Raw genomic sequence first — 19,505 nt, forward strand, 5'->3', positions numbered from 1 at the left:
ATTGCCCTGTTATCAATTAAGATCATGGAATTGAAACGAAAATCTTCACGACCATAATTAAAGATAAGTTGGGTAAGCCAGCTGGTAAAGGCCGTTGAGTCTTCAGTGGTCTGGGGACAAGTAAAATGATTACATGAATCTTAATTTTTTTTAAATGGAAACATCGCTTTTAAATGTTGGTTAAATGTTAGCAATAATATAAATAAATATTTACGAAATGAACTTACATGAAAATAGTTTTATAACCATTAAGCTAGTTAAGTAAAGGAGAAATACATTTTTATAGGTTTTATTATCTGTAGATTTTACAACGATTCACAGTTTGTTTATCATCAACCATTCAGGGTGAGTCGATAGTGACAGTATGTATTGGTTTTATATTTGTTTGCTCTCAAAGCTCTTCTCTTGGTTTTGTACGTATCAGCTTGTGATTATTGTGAGAAGTACTTTACAATTATTTGAATGAGGTAAAATGAGATTAGTTTCAGTAAGATATTAAAGGAAAGCTTGAACAATGTCAGAAGCCAATGAAGGTAGATTATGAGAAGTATCATGTGACAGGATTAATACCCAGAAAAAATAAAGAATGTCATAAAAATCGTGAGATATTACCTGATATCTGTAATTTCAATAGTGTTGAAGTCAGTTAGATGATGCCATTTTGATGATTTCAGCTTCCTCAATTTTTTTGTTATCACAACTTTACACCAAATGGGTGACTGTGTGTCACTAGGTCATATGATGTTTTTCATGTACATTTAGGAATATATTTCTGGAAAAACATTGGAGAAGTGTTTTGGGATGCTCTGTTTGTGATTATTTCTTCGAAGCTCAAGGAAAGGTAAATGAATTTATGTGTAAATTGTTGTTTGTTCTTGTTTGGTTGAGAAGTTTTAAGGTACTTTCTTGAACGGTTTTCATGTTATATTTGTCTGACAAAAATGATCCTAAACAAATTAAATATCATCTTTTATGTTCAGGCTAATTCTCCAGAAGACATTCCTCCTGTACAGGATTCAGTTATCTCATCAGTATATTTCGCCATGATCTCTTCTTTGTTTCTGTTGTTGAAAATGAAGGTTTGTGTTTATATTAAGGTCAAGGTCCGAATTAGCGCTTCGCAAATCGCAAATTGCGAAGTGATTTCGATTTTGGCAAAATATTGCGAAGCAAATTTCGTAAAATTGCGAAGCTCATTTCGCATTTCTTGTTATTTAATGTAAATTTGCTTACTGAAAGCACTCTTTTTATATTGCTGTGATGGATGTGTTTTTATTATGCTTTGCGACCAGTCCCTAAGTTTTAAAATACGTCAAAAGAAATATCAAATGATCAAGTTTCTTGCACTATTTGCATAATTTCAAAGCGTTGCTATTACATCATGCCTCAGGAATGTGACTAACAGGAATTTATCCTAAAATGGTCGCAACTTTTTAAAAAACATCGCTGTCAATTGTAATATGAAACGTAACATTTTCAATATTATCTGAAAACGCGAAGTGACAAAGTCACAAACAAATACACACTGCATACGTTAACGATAGCAAAGCAAGACTGTAGAAAATTGGGAGCGAGATTTAAACGTTAAATTGATCAAAAGTCTTAGTACAGATAAGAAAAAAGTAGAAGCGTTAAAATGTTCTGTCTGTGTGGAATTCTCCTCAACAATTTCTTAAAGAGCTGGTTTTTCGCAAGCATGGATAGATGGGACAACATCTGTCAAATTAGATAGTTTGAAAAAACATGTCCAAGGTAAAGCACATCAACATGCAAAACGTCTTTTTGATCAGAAGTCCTTGGGCGAAACTTTTGGCGCACAAGTTGTTGAACGATCTCCAATTGGAAGAGGTTTGATGAAAATGGCAGAGATTGACAGGAAAGTAATGATTACTCGTTTCAACACTGCCTACTATTTAGCCACTTCAGAAAGACCCTATAGCGATAGTGAGGGCATCATTACGTTAAACGAAATGAACGGAATGATTCGCAGTTCCAAATTACGAAACGAGCGTGCTATGGCAAACATCACTGATTCAATTGCTGACAAACTCAAGCAGAAGCTGATGTCTGAATTGAAGAAAACACGCTATTTTTCTTTGTTGACCGACGGCAGCACTGACAAAGGCGTTTCTGAACAGGAAGTTTTGTATCTCCTTTTTATAAGCAGTGAAGGTAAATGCAATACACTGAACTGAATTATTTCGATTCTTGTCTTTAGATGTGTTATTTCTATTTTTTCAATGGACAGGTATCCCTCAAATAAGGTTTTTAGCAATTGAATCACCTACATCAACAAGTGCAGATGGCCGTAAGAAGATGATACAGGATTGCTTTCCCGGTTTCACATGAACAATTTCCCAAGACAACTGGCAGCGCTAAACGTGGATGGAGCTTCGGTAAATTTGGGTAGCATAAACGGATTTGCAGCCAAACTTCGCAAAGACTCACCATGGCTGCCTACTATTCATTGCTTCAACCATCGCCTTGAACTGGCTGTTAAAGACGCATTTAAAGGAACAGGTATGGTGTCACAACAATTAGACACTTCTTTTGTTTAAGATGTTGAATTTCAGAATAATGTGTTCATAATATATACATTACTCATTTAATCAGAATTTGACGAAGTGGATGAGCTCCTGACTAAATTGTATGACTTGTACCAAAAGTCGGCAAAGCGCTATCGCGAATTGAAGGGATTCACCGAGATTTTCGAAAAGAGCATAGCAAAGCCAGCCAAAGCCTTTGGAACGAGATGGATCACCCACAAGTTGAAAGCCATGGAGACCTTTGTTGCCAATTATGGCGCATACATGCTACACATTGAGTCATTGTCCCAAACAGATTCGGTGCCAGCAAAAAGAGAAGAATTGAAGGTTTTTTTGTCAAAATGGACGTATGCAAAGTATCCTATGCTGATGACAGTATACATTGACATTTTGACGCCTTTGAAGGTAATTAGTATAACGCTTCAATGTTCAGATTTGCTGTCTCATCACAACATATATAATCTGGTGCAAAATTAAGAGTTGTGACTTTTATTTTTAGGTTCTTAGCCTGGGATTCCAAAAGGAAGTTCACGACCCTGTTAAAGCGGTGAAGCGCATTAATGAATTTGAGTGGACTATGGTCAAACTAAAAGAATTGATCAATAAATGCGTTCAGGACGACTCCGAAAAACTTATTAATTTTACACGGTTTTTGAAGGAGTGCGAAGCCACAACGTCCAACGACGGTAAGTAATTGATGAATGAGTCCCTGACTTTACGTACGCTTGAAATGTTTTTTTACACAGTAGAACCTCACCAACCTTTGACAAAACGTCAAAAAATTACCAGGCATCAAGTGGAAGAACTTGAAGACGATGAAGATGAAGCAGGTACTTTTAAATGTTGTAATTAGTGTTTTGTAAATGTAATACTTTATGTCGTAACATTGCCTTTTCTGTTTCTGAAGATGTTTCTTACCAAAAAATAAAGCTAAAAGGGTTTAATGCGTCCCGGAGGAAAGTAACGAAAACTTATGAAAAAATGATTAATGCAGTGTCTAGGAGTGTGCAAGGAAGATTTGAAGAGTTCCGAGAAAGTGTGGTGTTTAAAAATCTGCCAGTCATATTGGACTTTGCAATGTGGCCCAAGGACGACGAAGCACTTAAGCGGTATGGCGACAAGGCAATTTTAGAACTGAAAGAGTTTTACCCCGCTTTACTTGTTCAGAATGGATGCAACATTGACAAAGTCGTCTCAGAATGGAATCGTTTGAAGGTTTGAATAGTAAATGCATCGTTTTGCTTTCGTATTATACAGTTGGATAACTGAATATTTCTTCTGCTAGTGCCACTTCAAAAGCTACATAGTTGGAGCAGAAAAAAAGGAAAAATATGTAAATGTATGGCAAAGCATCTGGGAAAATGTCATAATGCAAAAAGAGTGCAAAAATGTACTGCATATAATTGAATTGTTGCTCATAACATCACTCACGAATGCCAAGGTGGAGCGTTTATTTAGCCGAATGAACAGAATTAAGACAACTCTGCGAAATCGTTTGAGTACACAACGACTCGACGCTCAGCTAAGAATTGGTGAAGAAGGATGCCCGCTAGCTGAATTCAATGCGGAGGAAGCTCTTCAATATTGGCTAGAGCAAAAGATTAGACGCCCAAATGGTGCAAAACCAAGAAAGTATCCAGCAGAAAGGCAATCAAAGTCAGCGTCATCTACAAACGTTGTTGATATTGCAGCAGCTACGCTTTCCGATTTGGAAGAGAACGAATGCGAGGATTTTAGTTTATAGTTTTTAATATTAATAAAAAATATTGGCATAATCATGTGCATTGTAAAAATTGCGAGAGGAAAGTAAATCGGGGGGGGTCGATCGGAACGGGGGGGTCGGTACGAACTTATTCGAAAAAAGTTGCAAAGCAATTTTTTTGCGATAATTCCGACATTGAAGGTTAGTTAATGTTTTATTAATGATTATTTTGAATCAATTGCCTCTAATCCAATCAAGAGATTGATTGCTAGTTTTAATTTAAAAAGTATGCATTACATTGCAAAGAAGTGTTATCACTCAACAAAGGACATTGCATTAGGCATTCCTAGTGGTAGATAAAAATAATTTAGCCTTCATATCATGAACATGTGGTGAACACTTTAATGATTATTATTATTGATGAATTGAAAACATTCCTTTCCAGTTCCACCTTTGTTTGTGATTGAATTTCTTCATCAAGTGGTTGACTTAATCAAAGAATATTTCTCTGACTGTACTGAAACAATCATTAAAGAAAATTGTGTCATTGTATATGAGGTTTGAGATTAGTATATTTTGTAGAGAATCCAGCTGTTTGATAGATGAATTTCAATTTTTTTCTGTTGTGTGTGATGTAAAATATGATATTATATCTTTATATTCTTCAGTTATTGGAAGAGATGTTGGATAATGGATTCCCTCTTGCTACAGAGTCAAATGTACTTAAAGAGTTGATAAGACCTCCTAGTATAGTTAGAAATGTTGTTAATAAAGTGACTGGAGATAGCAAGTAAGAACTTTCCTTATGGTAAACATACAAGCCATGTTTTTATGTAGTGATCTATTTGTTGCTCATATAAGGATCAGATATAAATATGAAGCAAATCTGTAAAACCACTAAACATTTCTATATTTGCGTTGTTATTTATATACAACTTACTACAATATTTAGTTAAATTTGTTTTAGTTTACACATTTATGATCATTCTACATATAATTTAAGTTAAATATTTCATATTTTCCTAGTATGAGCAGTCATCTCCCAACTGGTCAATTGTCCAATGTTCCATGGAGGAGAAGTGGTGTAAAACATGCAAATAATGAGGTACGTAGCTATATTCACACTGTTCCATTAAGAAATTTAAAAAGAAAATCCGTTTTTATGCTTTTTTTAGTTGTAATGTGATGAGTGAACTTTTTTCTTTTATGAATTAGTTGTAATAAATATTGCTAATTAGTTGTTAGTTGTAATTATTCATAATTACTTCCAATTAATTCTAATTATCACAAATTAGTCCTAAGTATTTCTAATTAATTCTATTTATGTTATAGATTTACTTTGATGTAGCTGAAAGCATTGATGCCATCATTGATAAACAGGTAACAACATTATAATACTGTGGATTTCTTGTTCCCTTTGTGGAAGATGTATGACAAAAATATGTTTGTTGTTTTTGTTTAATGTTAAATTAAAACTAAGGACATGTACGAACTGAAAACTTATGGCATGTTTAAATTACTAAAATTTTCTGTTTTGTGTAGGGCTCCACCATATTTTCAGAAATACAAGGAACTGTAAGTGCCTTCCTTTTTTTATACTTTGTTATATGTACTCTCTAGTACAACATTTTAAAGATTTTTCCCCTTTTTTCAACGTTGTTCTTTCAGATTGACTGCAACTGTAAATTATCTGGCATGCCTGGTATACTTTGTTATGTCCCTAGCAGTGTGCGAATTAGTTCAGAAAAAACGATGTGCAATTTTTTTGACAAAAGTGTTTCTTTATAGGCATAAAGCGATATTACGTTGATTATTATATAGCGCTAATTGCCAAATTAATATTTTTAAACGTGAACAAATTCATGATTTACGACAGTGTTTTTCTTTAAAACCGCAGATTTTTGCGCATCGTTTGAAAAAGTGATGTGCAACTGTTTTCATTTTAGCTAAAACGATGTGCAAATTGCACATTGCACACCGTTAATTTGCACACTGTAATTATTGCAGAAATAAAATTGCTCAACTATGCAACTCTAGCACGTGATCAACTTTTTACTGGGAACTGTCGAGGAAAATGAAAAGATCAATAATAAACCAATAGTATTGTCAGTTAGTGACAGCTCTGTGTAGTATATTTGTACAGCTCTCTGAAAAGTTTTACAGCTCAGTTATATTTTCCTTGTTCGTAGTATAGTCATGCAATATAACAATATCGATAATGTTTATTGCTATTTGTGCATCTTTTTTTGTATAAATTGAAGAAAAATTAATTAATTTTATGAAAGCTTTTCTGTCTATATAGTCTCAGTTTTCAACAATAAGGTAGTTAATTTGACATGTCTTCAGTCAATGTGAAAATAATATTTATTTTCCTCTACATTGCAGAACCTATGGACCTTAACCAAGGTTAGTATTTTCATTTATTATAGAAGCTAATTATATAAACGTTTTACGATGTATTAATAACAAATAGTTTTATAAGTAAAAAGTTTTTCCCCTGAACAAAGTAATGTTCAATAAAACCTTATTATTTACATTGCAAAGCAATTTACATTAATGTAGTTTACTGTAATACCGCTGGTATCAAATATGATACCACATACTAAAATATGTTAAAAAAACTAAATTTCAATTATGTTAACAACTTTTACCTTTCAGATGAGTATAAAATGCAGTATTTATAGCATATTTATACCCTCTGGTACCTTTATGCACGCGTGGTAAAACATAAAACAAATATTGCATTCAGCGCGTTGTTGTCACTGATCTGTATACTAATTACCCGAACGGGAAACCACATCCAAATTACTATATTTTATTAACACGCGGCTGGGTATCAAAAACATGGATGCCGTCATACCAAATATGGCAAATATCTTAGACTTGAAAACAGTGCACACTCAGAACAACTAAAAATCATAAGTTTGTATTGATAGAAAAGAATCCAGTCACATCAACTGGTGCTCCGTTGACATCGGAAATTACAGGTAAAATCGACACTTTATTTACTATGGATTGCATGTTTAACCGTTGATATTAATTTTATGCAACTATCTGAGGATATGTAGGTACCGATGACTTTCAATTCTTCAAAAAAAAATTTCTCACCGACGATTTCAAAATGAGCAATGACGTGCATAAGAAATTGAAAAGGTAAATCTTACTATTTGTGTTTTTTTGATATTCCTTCAATTCCAGTTGAGTTTTTATCCACGCGAAGATATTTTTCTGCTTTATTGTTCAATCTTTCCGTGATTTTTCCACATTTGCAGCTTTGATTGGTTTTGTGGAAAATGTGGAACAGCGGGTCCAACTGACCAGATGCCATATCTTCACTTGTACATGGTCGTTGATTACGCTAACGGAATAACTGATCATAATATGAAACAAGAAATCAACGAGAAACTTGGTTGGCAAGCTTCAAAGTACATCGCATTCCGACCAAACGACCCGTCAAAGGTGTGGAAGGTTCGACCTCTCTCCAACAAGTGACTCGAAGTGGAACGCGATGATATTCCTTACATGCGATCCACTGGCACGTTGACAATGTTCCGCATGAAAGATGGCATTCCGCATTTAATTTTATTTTAACGTAATAATTTATATTCCCTAAAGTTCATATTCCTTATCAATAATGTAATAATCCAATAGTTCAATAATTATGAATATGTAACTTAATTGAGCAAAAAACAAGCTGTAACTAACCATATATCACATAAATGAAAGCCTTACATATCTTACCGCTGACGTTCTGATTTTTTTCTCATAAATGAAACGAGGATAATAGAAAAAGTGAGAATAACCCATCCGTTTTTCTTCGTAAATAATTTTAGAGCACTTAACGATTGAATTGTCGTTACTATACATGTTATTTGTCTATTTCATAATTATAAATGACCAAGTTGTATGATTTTTGGTTTTTGTTCGATCATTGATAAGCAAAACGTTGTCACTATACATGAATAATAAAGAATAACTTTTTTCCAGTTTTTATTAACTTTTGGTTAGCAATATGATTTATGTCTCCTGGCAATAACTATCATGTTAATGCGTACAAGTTCTTTAACAAATCAACTTTGGCAAAAACCTGGTGAGTGTCGTAGGTATCCAAAAATAACAAAAATGTTAGTAAATTGTCTAAACCTAATTCCTTCTTGAAAACTTATGTTCAACCTTAATTTCAACTCTCGCAAGAATCAAAATGCAACATTACAGAATCACTGCCTGGGTTGTCATTCGTCAAACAAAAGAGACACTACTTAATAATTATACATAACTAATGCATAATTGAGGTTTGTGAACAAATAACTGCCATGACTTAGCTAAGGTATTTAGAAATCAGGCAGAACACATTCGTAACTTCGTTCGTTAAAGTCTGCTCGAAGTAGCTAACTTATGTAACGTCTGAGTTTGATATTTACATGTAGTTAGTGTTTGATATTTCCTATGATTATAGAATCGTTCATGTTCAACAAAAACATCTCTACTTGATGAACAGAACATCAAAGGCTACCATTTTAGATAATTTTAGATTGAAAATTACCTGGAATTTTCTGCAATTTAAATGTATTTCCTCACAAAAGTAGCTCTTTTTCAAAATCAAGTTTATTATTGTATTCCTATAATTGCAAGGGAGAGGAGGGAGGGGTTATTTTAGCAAATTAGAAAGTAGCTATTATTAATTGAGTAAATTACGATTATATAGCAAAATTTAAGGTTGTCACTGAAGAGTGAAGTCCTTCTAGTTATATAGATGTTTAAAGAAATTGGTAAAGATAAATACGAACTCAGATAAATACTTTTAGGTTTGAGAAAAAAACATGACGTTTGTGACTTAATTTTTGAATAGTAGCCCCCAGATTCTTTTGATCTCTTTCCTGCTGGTCTTTTGAAATTGCTTACATCTTTTAAATATATGTATTTTTCGACTACGTCTTTAGAATGTTCTGAAATCCGCAGTGAACAAACAGCAGCGAAGAATTTAAAAGTTTATGAAACAATAAAAGACTGGAAACTTTTTTGTAAGTTTTATACACTTAATTGATTGTATAATTTATTAAGAGTATGTAACAGAGTAAAAAATATTGTGTTGAATTTTGAATTCTTATAGTGTATAATAACAATTTTAGAAAATTATATAGCGTCAATATTTGATTTAATCACCAAGAGTCTGTTTCTCTATCTTATTTCTACCTCTTCTTACAAAACTAATTCTTAACAGGGTCTTAATTTTTCGCCATCGCAAAAAAAAACATTAAAGAATTAATTTATAAGCAATGGCGATACGGCGAGCAAAACATTTCCGCAGAAATAGGGATTTTCTTTTCTTTATCATTCCACAATGGATTTCATTACCATGCAAACCTTAAATCCAGATTATAATACAACTTTTATCGTTTGAACAGTCAAGCTGTTGTATGTATATATATGGTTTATACGACGGTGTGAGATTTCGTTGCCGGAAGTTTAAACGCAGTTGAATATTTTGGAAATTAGCTACGAAATTAAAATCGCCAATATATATATTATAGCTATATACATATCAGTCACTGAACTTTTAATTTTCAAACTGTTTTGCATTTTATAGATATGTATGTATAAGCTTGTATAATATTTGACATCATACAAATGTCACTTTGTGTAACGTCACATATCCTTTTATCATTTTCTAAACTTCAAACTAGAAGGTCTTCACTCTTCGCTGATAATCATGATTTACTTAGCTAAGATTACTGTCCACTAGATCAATTACAAGACATACCTGACAAATGCTGTTCTTCCACAGTGACAGTTTTATCATTGCATCATTCTTTAAAGGGACGAGTCTATTATTTTTGCTAATTAGAAAGTATTCATTAGTTAAAAAAATCATGATTATATAGCTGTGATTATAATAAAGACTTAAGATTTTCAGAGATGACTTTCATATATAGTTACTTTGACGTTTGAGAAATAAAAATAGTCAGAGTTGCCGGTTTTGCAAGCCATTCATTGTGTGGTTTTCTGGACTAAAACAACTGTTGTTTCTTCCCTGACTTGTCGAAATTTAAAGTTATCTTTACGACATGACGTCGTTGTGACCAAAATTTCCTTTAAGGTCGCATCTCTTTAAAACGGTCTATACAATATGTTGAAGGTGATTTGAGCTACGTTGGGTTATTTTATTATTGTATTTTGATAAGGCCTCTGACAAATCTGTGTTTATATTTTGCGTAAAGGTGACAGCGTCGGCAAAGGCTATACCGATGAAAAGGAATTGTCGTCTGCAATACCTCACAAAAGTAAGCACATCAAATTTGATCAGTTTTGAAAAAAATAGTCCGTTTTCTCTTCATTTCATCTTTAAAAGAAGGATTTTATAATTTATTTGTGGGATAACACGCTTGGTCGATGACGAGCAATTAATTTAAAAAGATGGCATTTTTCAATTCTTCAAGACAGCAAAGCGTTTCTTTACAGCAGTTTTATAGAAAAAATATCAAATTTGAAACGTTTCATTCAGGAAATAACACGATGACCATGTGGAGACATTAGCTAATTTGCATGTAGTCAGAAAAAAGAAAGATTGAATAAATTCCTTCCTTTAAAATTGGTGTGACTTTATAAGCTATTGATTCAACTTTCATAGCTATATCATGTTGCATTATAAAGTCAGTATAAACACGTAAGCTGCTTCTGAATCAAAAATGAAATGTAAGTTTCATTTACTTGTTTTTTATTTTTTGTCCAGTGCATGGTCAAGAGTTACTATATGTCTTTTTCCGTAGATGAAGCTCCCAGTCCCAACACGAGTGACTTCAAAAATACGTTTTTAACCAAAGGTTGCAAAATTAAAGATTGTGTGCATGAAAAATTGAAAAGGTAATGATTTTTTATCAGATTTAGTATAATTTTGATTCATTTTGCTTGACAAGCCGCCATCATGCTGATTTTTTGTCGAACACCATGACGTTTTCCCATTCATAGTTTTTCTTGGCTTTGTTGCAAATATGGCATAGACCAAACGAACAAAGAGATCCGTTATCTTCGTTTGTACCTCGAAGTGGACAATAAAATGAGAGGGATTGATTTGAAACCAGAATGCTTCAGAATACATTGAATTACGTTTTGTCAACCCGTCAGACGAAATAATAATTCGGCCACTATCCAGCATCATGGTTCACTCAAAGCGCGATGATGAGCCTAATGAAAAATCCCGTGGGACGTTGACTCTGTTCAGCTGTAAAGATGGAAAACATTACGCGTTGACTTGTCTTCATGTTGGATATGGAAAAGTTCCGAAAGAACAAATGAATAATCAATTCTTTTACATTCGAGACAAAATTGAAAATGATAAATTGGCATTTGAGAAATTTCTACAAAAAAACAAGTACTCTTATACTCATAAAAACAGCATAAAAATACCTCTTGGCGAGCTATTTCATTACTCATTTGATCTTGAAACCGACATCATGGCAATCTTAATTGATGACAAAGAAAGTGAATTTACTGCGGCTGAAATAGAGATGCCGAGTTCTTTCAATGTTGTGTTTGATAATTTGTTATTGAAGGAAAATGAGAAAGTTTATAAAGTTGGCGACGAGTTTGGCTTGAACGTCATTGCTGACCTCAGTCGTAGCGTTTTTGACAACAAAAAAGAAGTGTTTCGTAACGTAGTGGCAGTAAAGAGTGATAACGAATTCCTCCGGCGTGGAGATTCTGGTTGCCTAGTGTATTATTATGATGAGAACAACAAAAAGATACCATTTGCGTATGGAGTTGCTGCAGTGACCAAGAAAAACGAGACGTATTATGTTTGCATGAGATTAAAAGATGGTTTAGAAAATTTGGGACTTCTCGAAAATGTCTCCTTCAAAGACTTTTTACGTGGCACTAAATGATTACTCTTTGTGGAGAAGAACATATATATGCATCATTTAAAACCTATGTACTCATTTAACTTATGTTCATTTATATATTATTTTTACAGGTATCAATTTGTTTAGAATTTATTCATTAATTTAACATTTGCGCACTTTTTTTGCGAAAATTCCTACTGTAGCTAAGAACTTGTTTTAGAAATGTCCTTATCTTCAACATGATTTCCGTCGCTACATATCATGAAAAGCGTGTATTCAAAAATTATAATTATTAGTGATCGAGCTGTATTTTAAGACTAAATACAGCTATAGAACTATATTTGCATCTGTGGTTAATATAAAGGTACAGAAGAAAAAATAGTCAAGTTTTACAGACACCAGTTTCTGAGTAAATTAATTGAGTACTTTCATTACTTCATATTCATTTCAAAGCTTGGTTTAATAGTTTTATTTTGTATAATATAAATATGTCAAATACGACAATGTTTTTTTAATGTTTTGTCACGAATGCTATCTATTACAAGGACTCAAATCATATGGGGATTTAACGACAAGAGCAATCATCTTGTCAAGGTAGGAGAATATCTTTACTCAAAAAAATGTTCACGAAACGTTGAAATGTGCTTATGTCAAAAGGAGTTTCCACGATTATTATAAATTCGCAATACAGAGTTCACGATTCAATGTTCAAAATTGCTGGAAGGATTTACCTTGTAATTCTCAAGAGTTGACATAAACAGTGTATGTTACAATCACTTCTATGTTCAGACAAGAATTATATCAAGTAATTGTGTAGAGTTAGCTTGATGATCGTTAGTGCGTGTGAATTGAAGTGGATTATGATTGTGCAAGAAAATAACTCGAGTCATTGACACTAACCTGTCTCCTGAGAATTGGTGAAATCTGATGGGACCTTTGTTCGTTTCAGCCTCGAAATCCGGAAAGACATCACCTAAGTTAACCATTATTGCAGTACAGCTTTTCTACTGTTGATCTGTAAATGAACAATAGCGCGTTTATTGTGGTGTGGGGTGATGCATGATGGGGTGAGTCGCAATTAAATATTTAATTATGAACATTATTGTAACTTGTTTGTGTAACCTTGTGACATTAAGAGCAACAAAATTAAACAAACCTTAGTAAACTTTTTGTAAATTTATCGAAACGTGGGGTGATGTCATTGGTCATTATAAATAATCATTGTTGTTGAGTGATAAATGTTTTTCTTTCATGATTTCCTGATCAATTTCTTAGATTTCGACAAGGGGAATTTATTTGAATCGGGTGACAACTTTGGTTTATGTAGAATTTGGCGAAGAATATGGCTTCGATGGTTTCGATTTGAGCTTCTTCCTTTTTGCCGAACCTACTACTTATGAAAGAAATAAAGGCGGGCGGGAGGGAGGACATGGGTCATCTTATTAGAAATGGAGAAGAAAATCCTGACTTCAACTGAAGATAAATAAGGTAATGTTGGTGAGTCTAAAGTGGACTGGGGACTAGCAACATGAATGTTAATTTTTTAAATGGAAACATCGTTGTTAGTAGAAATATAATAAATATTTACGAAATGAACTTAAATGAAAATAGTTTTATAACCATTTTTTAATTTAGACAAACGAGAAATATCAGTTTATGTTGCGAATTTTTTAAAGGTTTTGTTATTTGTGGATTTTAGAATGATTCTCAGGGTTAGTAAGTATTGCCGTATTGGTTATAACGTTATGACTTACATAGTTATGACTGGCTCCTTTCCTGGTTTTGTATGAAGGAAAGCTTGAACAAAGGGAAGGTATAAGGAAGTTATCATGTGACATGATTAATGCACAGATAAAATAAAAAATGTCATGAGAATTGTGTGATATTCGCTGGTATTGGTAATTTTAAAAGTTTTGACATCAGAAAGGTGTTACCAAGTGTCATTTGAATGCAATAGTTTCAGTCTCCTTAATCATTTATTTATCGCAAGTTCGCAACATTATTGTCCACTAAAAATGGTGACTGTATGTCATATGATGTTTTTCATGTATATTTCGGTATATAATTCTGGAAAAGAATTGGAGAAGTGTTTTAGGATGCTCTGTTTGTGATTATATCTTTCAAGCTCAAGGAAAGGTGAATGGCTTATATGCAAATTGTTGGTGATTGACATCATACACTTGTGATGTATTGAAGACTATTTATATAGTTGATGAGTTTTAAGCATGTATCATGTGCCAGTATATATTTGTCAAACAATAACTGCACTTTACTTTCTTAAATCAAGTATTTGCTGATTTCAGGTCAGTTTTCCTGAAGACATTCCTGTCATTGCAACATGATTTGGTTATTTCAACCGTATATTTTGTCATATTTTGTCGTTGTTTATGTTGTTGAAAATGAAGGTTTGTGTTTAAATTTATCAATGATGAACTGATATTGCAACAATGTTTTTTTTGTGGGGCAACTATCATTGATCAAAACAGACTTTTGTCAGTTTTTGAATATGAATGCAATGCTCATGTATGTACTGTCTTCACTTTATTAAAGGCATGATATTCTTTTGTTGATAAACTAGGCTGAAAGGCCATTTTATACTGGTCATGAATCTCAGGGTGTGAAATTGTGTATTAAGGTGGAAAAGTGAATCACAATTTTTGTTAAAAGTTTGTTGAACTATCACCCTGAAATGAGAAACATACCTTGTTTCTTGTTTCTGGTATGTTGTTTCATTTCATATCTTGCTGCACAATAGTCATAATACAGGATTGATGTAACTAAAAACAAACATTTCAAAATTGACAAAGTAGAACGTTTATCATAGTTGTTAAATGTTCATGAAAGCATGAAAATATTTTCAAACTCTTAAACACTTCATGTTACGTTGGTTAGTTATTATAGTTCACACTTGTCATCAGTATCTTTATGTTCTACGTAATTCCGACATACTCAGTTTGGTTATGTCAATTGCACAATGCACCATCTTTGTCTGAATATTTGAAACTTTGTCGACTCTGTTTGCTTTGACTTTAAAGCATTTTACTACGACAGGTAGACACAAGAACAGGAAAATACTTTCCAATTCTAAAAATCATGAAAAGCCACGACTTCTTACAGTTTTCATTCAGTAGATCTAAACAAGAAGTTAAGATGATAATATCAAAATTAGAATTATGGCGTGTTGTATGAAGTTCCTGGACCGGTCAACCCCCCTGGCGGGGATTAATACTGGCCGGCATACAAATGTTGTTTGTTTGTTTTTTTGTTGATGAGATTTAAAAATTTAGATAAACTGTAAAGTTGTTTAGCTTTTTGTATTTACCGCGCGTTTAGTGCATCGCAAGTGGTCTGAAGTGATTTTAGGAATTGCAACATGTCAATTCATATCCTTAAAATTAGAGTATAAGAATTAAGTACTGGGTGATTCTGCCGTCACTTGTGCGACATTTACACTGTGATTCTATAGTTATTCCCGACTTAAAGCTTAGACAAAAATGAATGCATTACAAATTAATACATTGTGGTAAAATGTTTGGCTTTTAATATTCATGTACATTTTATATGTTGGTGATATTAGCCAAATCATATCTCAATGTAAAGTTTAGAACTTCAAAATAGAAATAATTTCTTTTGCCGACAATTTTCAAGGAAAAAGCTTAAACATGGTGAACATGAATATCAAAAAACTGACTTATGAAATATCTCGGGTAGGATGTATTCGCTGTTAAATTGTGTGAAATTGAAGGTATTTTGATGAGCCTTGAGACAGACACTGATAATGAAGATATCAGTCACTATAGAAGATTTTATTATTGTCGTTGGCTCCATCAATGCAGCAATCTTTACTCGATAAAACCCCTGTTGCCAATCGTAAAGGTGGAAAAATTTCATTTTAGTTCATGTAGGGTGTTGAAACTTCGTTTTCTTTAAATAAAATTTGATGGATATTTGCGATTATTAAATGAGATATGATCTTCGCACTTAGCTGGACAATTTAAGCAATCGTCTCAGGACCTGAAAAAATCAGGTGACTCAACGGGATTCGAACCCATGACCTCTGCGGTGCCGGTGCAGTGCTCTGACCACTGAGCTATGAAGTCACACAGTGGTGAGCAGGTCAATATTGTTGGGCTCATGTTTTCTCGTGAAATGAATGTCATGTGAATGTTTTTATGCTAAGTGCGAAGATCATATCTCATTTAATTTCAAAACACCGCACTGCATAAAAACATTCATTTGCGATTATGATAGAACAAATCTACAACACAAACTTAAAGATGCTCAAAGTTACTTTACAACTGTAGTACTTAACCATCAATTAGTTTATATTTATGTTGATAACGTAAATGTTTTACATTATTTCTCAGCTTAAACCTTATCGTTTCGTGTAGGTGACGTAGCTAATTCTATTTTCCCGATGACGTGTATTTAACGAGGACCATGTTGTGAAATGTAAGTCTAACCTGGAGTTTCATGAAAACAAAAAAACAGGAAAGCAATGATGGCAACATTGATGATAATTATGGAGGATATGTGAATATAAGGACCAATGTTCCATGACTTAAAGAAAGAGTTTACAGCCAATAAACACACTGGTGAGAAGGTGTACTATGTTGGTCAACATGATTATAATGTGTTTAATGTTCAAAACCAACAACTGTTCTTACTGTGAGAACTTCTCATCTACTAAGAAAGTGAAACTATTACAGGTCAGTACTTGTACATCAAACTTTAAACTTTAAACAAGACTTTGTTGAATGCTTATTTTTATGTGAAAATCTTCCACCGTTCGGCGTACATGTTTTTCCTTAACGAATGAAATATGCAATGATTTCATCGTCTATTAACGATAACTATTATCGTAAATAATCTAGTTTCGTAGTTTTGTACTGCCTATGTATGAAATGACTTTACATTTTTCTTGCCGGTGTCCGAAGCCTAATCTGTGAGTCTGCAAATCTAAACCTTTATTTCAATTATCGAAAACTTTTACTTAAAATTTATCAAAAAATGCTTCGTTTCGAATCGGCAAATTTCGTGTTTCTATCCACTTTTCTAGAACATGGATGAATGTACAATATTGCAAAGAATATGGCTACTTTCACATTTTGAAGTTTGGAAAAAGGATATCTTTTCTATGTCAATATTTACTTGTTGAACTGAGTCTCGAGAATGACTGCACGGAATAATAAAAGGAGAATTTAAGATCTGTATCCCCTTGTAATTGCTATTGGTTTATCTCTTTTTCAAACTTTAATGGTAGTTTATTAGAGAGAATTATTTCAAGATATTTTTTCGAGAGGTAAGTTGTTAACACAATTTTGTTTAAGATTCTTTAGAAAATAATGAAAACTGTCCTCTATCTTACACCGGCTGAAAATGGTGGTCACATCCCAGATGTTTGGCAATTGCTACCAACTCTATAATTACCGTTATCGTAACTGCGTAAAAACACTATCGATAAAGCGCTTTTAATAAAAACGACCAGTTTTTCTAAAATAAACATGTTTCAACATCTCATGGAAAAGAGTCTGCTTAAGGAGGCATATACAGTAAAACTTTTACTAAAACTATGAGAGAAAACACTGTGGACGAAATTGATAGTGGTGCAAACAAGGGCGAAGTTGAATATAACGTAAAAACTGACAAAGTTCATATTTTAGGCTTAGAAGATCATGGGTCTGTTGAAGAGAGTAATGTTGGCAATAGAACAGGTTACAAATATCTCATGAAACCCTTCAAAATGCTGATGTATCAGCGAATCAAACTCGTGAAGCTAAAGAGAGTCGTTTCGATGAAGTGATCCGTGTTTCCCACGAGAGTCGTGGAAATAACGAGAGACGAGTTGCTAATGACTATCGTGTTGTCGAAGAATGGAAGTCTTCAGAGTTTCGTGAAAACAGAAGAAAGGAAAGTGGTAATTTCAATGTTGATGATAAATATGGAGAATATGTGAAGCTAAAGTCCAATGCTCCACTACGTACAGAGAGGTTACAGCCAATCAACTTCTCTTCGAAGTAGACAGTCATAATGACGTCACGTAGTATGGCGTCACTTCACAACATTTCAAGAAACATGATGCCCAGTGATTCAGTGAGAAATTATACCAACATGGGCTACAGTCAATATGGCGATGATGTGTCTAGTGTTGATTATCAACAACCTGTTGTTGTTGTGAGAACATTTGATCATCCAGGAAAGTCGTACTATTACAGGTCAGTTGTACTACCGCGGGTCAGCAATCCTATTATAGGTCAGTCGTACTACTGCTGGGCAGTTATACTATTACAGGTCAGTTGTACTACCGTAGAGCAGTTATACTATTACAAGTCAGTTGTACTACCACTGGTCAGTTATACTATTACAGGTCAGTTGTACTACCACAGAGCAGTTATACTATTACAGATCAGTTGTACTACCACAGAGCAGTTATACTATTACAGGTCAGTTGTACTACCTACCACAGGGCAGTTATACTATTACAGGTCAGTTGTACTACCACAGGGCACTTAAACTATTACAGATCAGTTGTACTACCACAGAGCAGTTATACTATTACAGGTCAGTTGTACTACCTACCACAGGGCAGTTATACTTTACAGATCAGTTGTACTACCGTAGAGCAGTTATACTATTACAGGTCAGTTGTACTACCTACCACAGGGCAGTTATACTATTACAGATCAGTTGTACTACTGTAGAGCAGTTATACTATTACAGGTCAGTTGTACTACCTACCACAGGGCAGTTATACTATTACAGGTCAGTTGTACTACCTACCACAGGGCAGTTATACTATTACAGGTCAGTTGTACTACCACAGGGCACTTAAACTATTACAGATCAGTTGTACTACCACAGAGCAGTTATACTATTACAGGTCAGTTGTACTACCTACCACAGGGCAGTTATACTATTACAGGTCAGTTGTACTACCTACCACAGGGCAGTTATACTATTACAGGTCAGTTGTACTACCACAGGGCACTTAAACTATTACAGATCAGTTGTACTACCGTAGAGCAGTTATACTATTACAGGTCAGTTGTACCTACCACAGGGCAGTTATACTATTACAGGTCAGTTGTACTACCGTAGAGCAGTTATACTATTACAGGTCAGTTGTACTACCTACCACAGGGCAGTTATACTATTACAGATCAGTTGTACTACTGTAGAGCAGTTATACTATTACAGGTCAGTTGTACTACCTACCACAGGGCAGTTATACTATTACAGGTCAGTTGTACTACCACAGGGCACTTAAACTATTACAGATCAGTTGTACTACCACAGAGCAGTTATACTATTACAGGTCAGTTGTACTACCTACCACAGGGCAGTTATACTATTACAGGTCAGTTGTACTACCACAGGGCACTTAAACTATTACAGATCAGTTGTACTACCGTAGAGCAG

General features: G+C 33.7%; 2 protein-coding genes and 4 long non-coding RNA genes across 6 annotated transcripts; all 6 read left to right on the plus strand.

Moving 5' to 3' along the window:
- Positions 1-514: 514 nt before the first annotated feature.
- On the plus strand, positions 515-5,469 carry LOC124437936 (AP-3 complex subunit mu-1-like). The gene is made up of 6 exons (XM_046987896.1): positions 515-533; positions 1,014-1,079; positions 4,694-4,806; positions 4,917-5,038; positions 5,275-5,353; positions 5,464-5,469. Exons 1-6 carry the CDS (start codon positions 515-517, stop codon positions 5,467-5,469), a joined length of 405 nt encoding a protein of 134 aa, XP_046843852.1.
- Positions 3,235-3,778, plus strand: LOC124437923. The gene is made up of 2 exons (XM_046987888.1): positions 3,235-3,376; positions 3,454-3,778. The coding sequence occupies exons 1-2, from the start codon at positions 3,244-3,246 to the stop codon at positions 3,765-3,767; spliced, it is 447 nt and encodes a 148-aa protein (XP_046843844.1). The 5' UTR covers positions 3,235-3,243; the 3' UTR covers positions 3,768-3,778.
- Positions 5,470-5,598: 129 nt separating the features above from the next.
- Positions 5,599-5,960, plus strand: LOC124437933. The gene is made up of 3 exons (XR_006945918.1): positions 5,599-5,628; positions 5,791-5,823; positions 5,917-5,960. It is a non-coding gene; the product is annotated as an uncharacterized LOC124437933 (long non-coding RNA).
- A 1,223-nt stretch (positions 5,961-7,183) lies between these two features.
- Positions 7,184-7,739, plus strand: LOC124437930. The gene is made up of 3 exons (XR_006945916.1): positions 7,184-7,235; positions 7,317-7,401; positions 7,521-7,739. It is a non-coding gene; the product is annotated as an uncharacterized LOC124437930 (long non-coding RNA).
- Positions 7,740-10,318: 2,579 nt separating this feature from the next.
- On the plus strand, positions 10,319-10,529 carry LOC124437934. The gene is made up of 2 exons (XR_006945919.1): positions 10,319-10,384; positions 10,467-10,529. It is a non-coding gene; the product is annotated as an uncharacterized LOC124437934 (long non-coding RNA).
- A 4,959-nt stretch (positions 10,530-15,488) lies between these two features.
- Positions 15,489-16,928, plus strand: LOC124437929. Its single transcript, XR_006945915.1, has 3 exons — positions 15,489-15,793; positions 16,478-16,538; positions 16,631-16,928. It is a non-coding gene; the product is annotated as an uncharacterized LOC124437929 (long non-coding RNA).
- Positions 16,929-19,505: the final 2,577 nt, after the last annotated feature.

The sequence above is a fragment of the Xenia sp. Carnegie-2017 genome, unplaced genomic scaffold (assembly GCF_021976095.1).
Source record: "Xenia sp. Carnegie-2017 unplaced genomic scaffold, XeniaSp_v1 HiC_scaffold_18, whole genome shotgun sequence".
In the NCBI taxonomy this organism is placed as follows: Eukaryota; Metazoa; Cnidaria; class Anthozoa; order Malacalcyonacea; family Xeniidae; genus Xenia; species Xenia sp. Carnegie-2017.

Bases quoted from the DNA above. Each gene is read 5' to 3' on its own strand.
- LOC124437936 (XM_046987896.1), top strand. The intron at 1,080-4,693 runs GTTTGTGTTTAT...ATTCCTTTCCAG, and splicing joins TTCTGTTGTTGAAAATGAAG to TTCCACCTTTGTTTGTGATT. The intron at 4,807-4,916 runs GTTTGAGATTAG...TATATTCTTCAG, and splicing joins ATTGTGTCATTGTATATGAG to TTATTGGAAGAGATGTTGGA.
- LOC124437923 (XM_046987888.1), top strand. From the start codon at position 3,244: ATGAATGAGTCCCTGACTTTACGTACGCTTGAAATGTTTTTTTACACA. The intron at 3,377-3,453 runs GTACTTTTAAAT...CTGTTTCTGAAG, and splicing joins AGACGATGAAGATGAAGCAG to ATGTTTCTTACCAAAAAATA.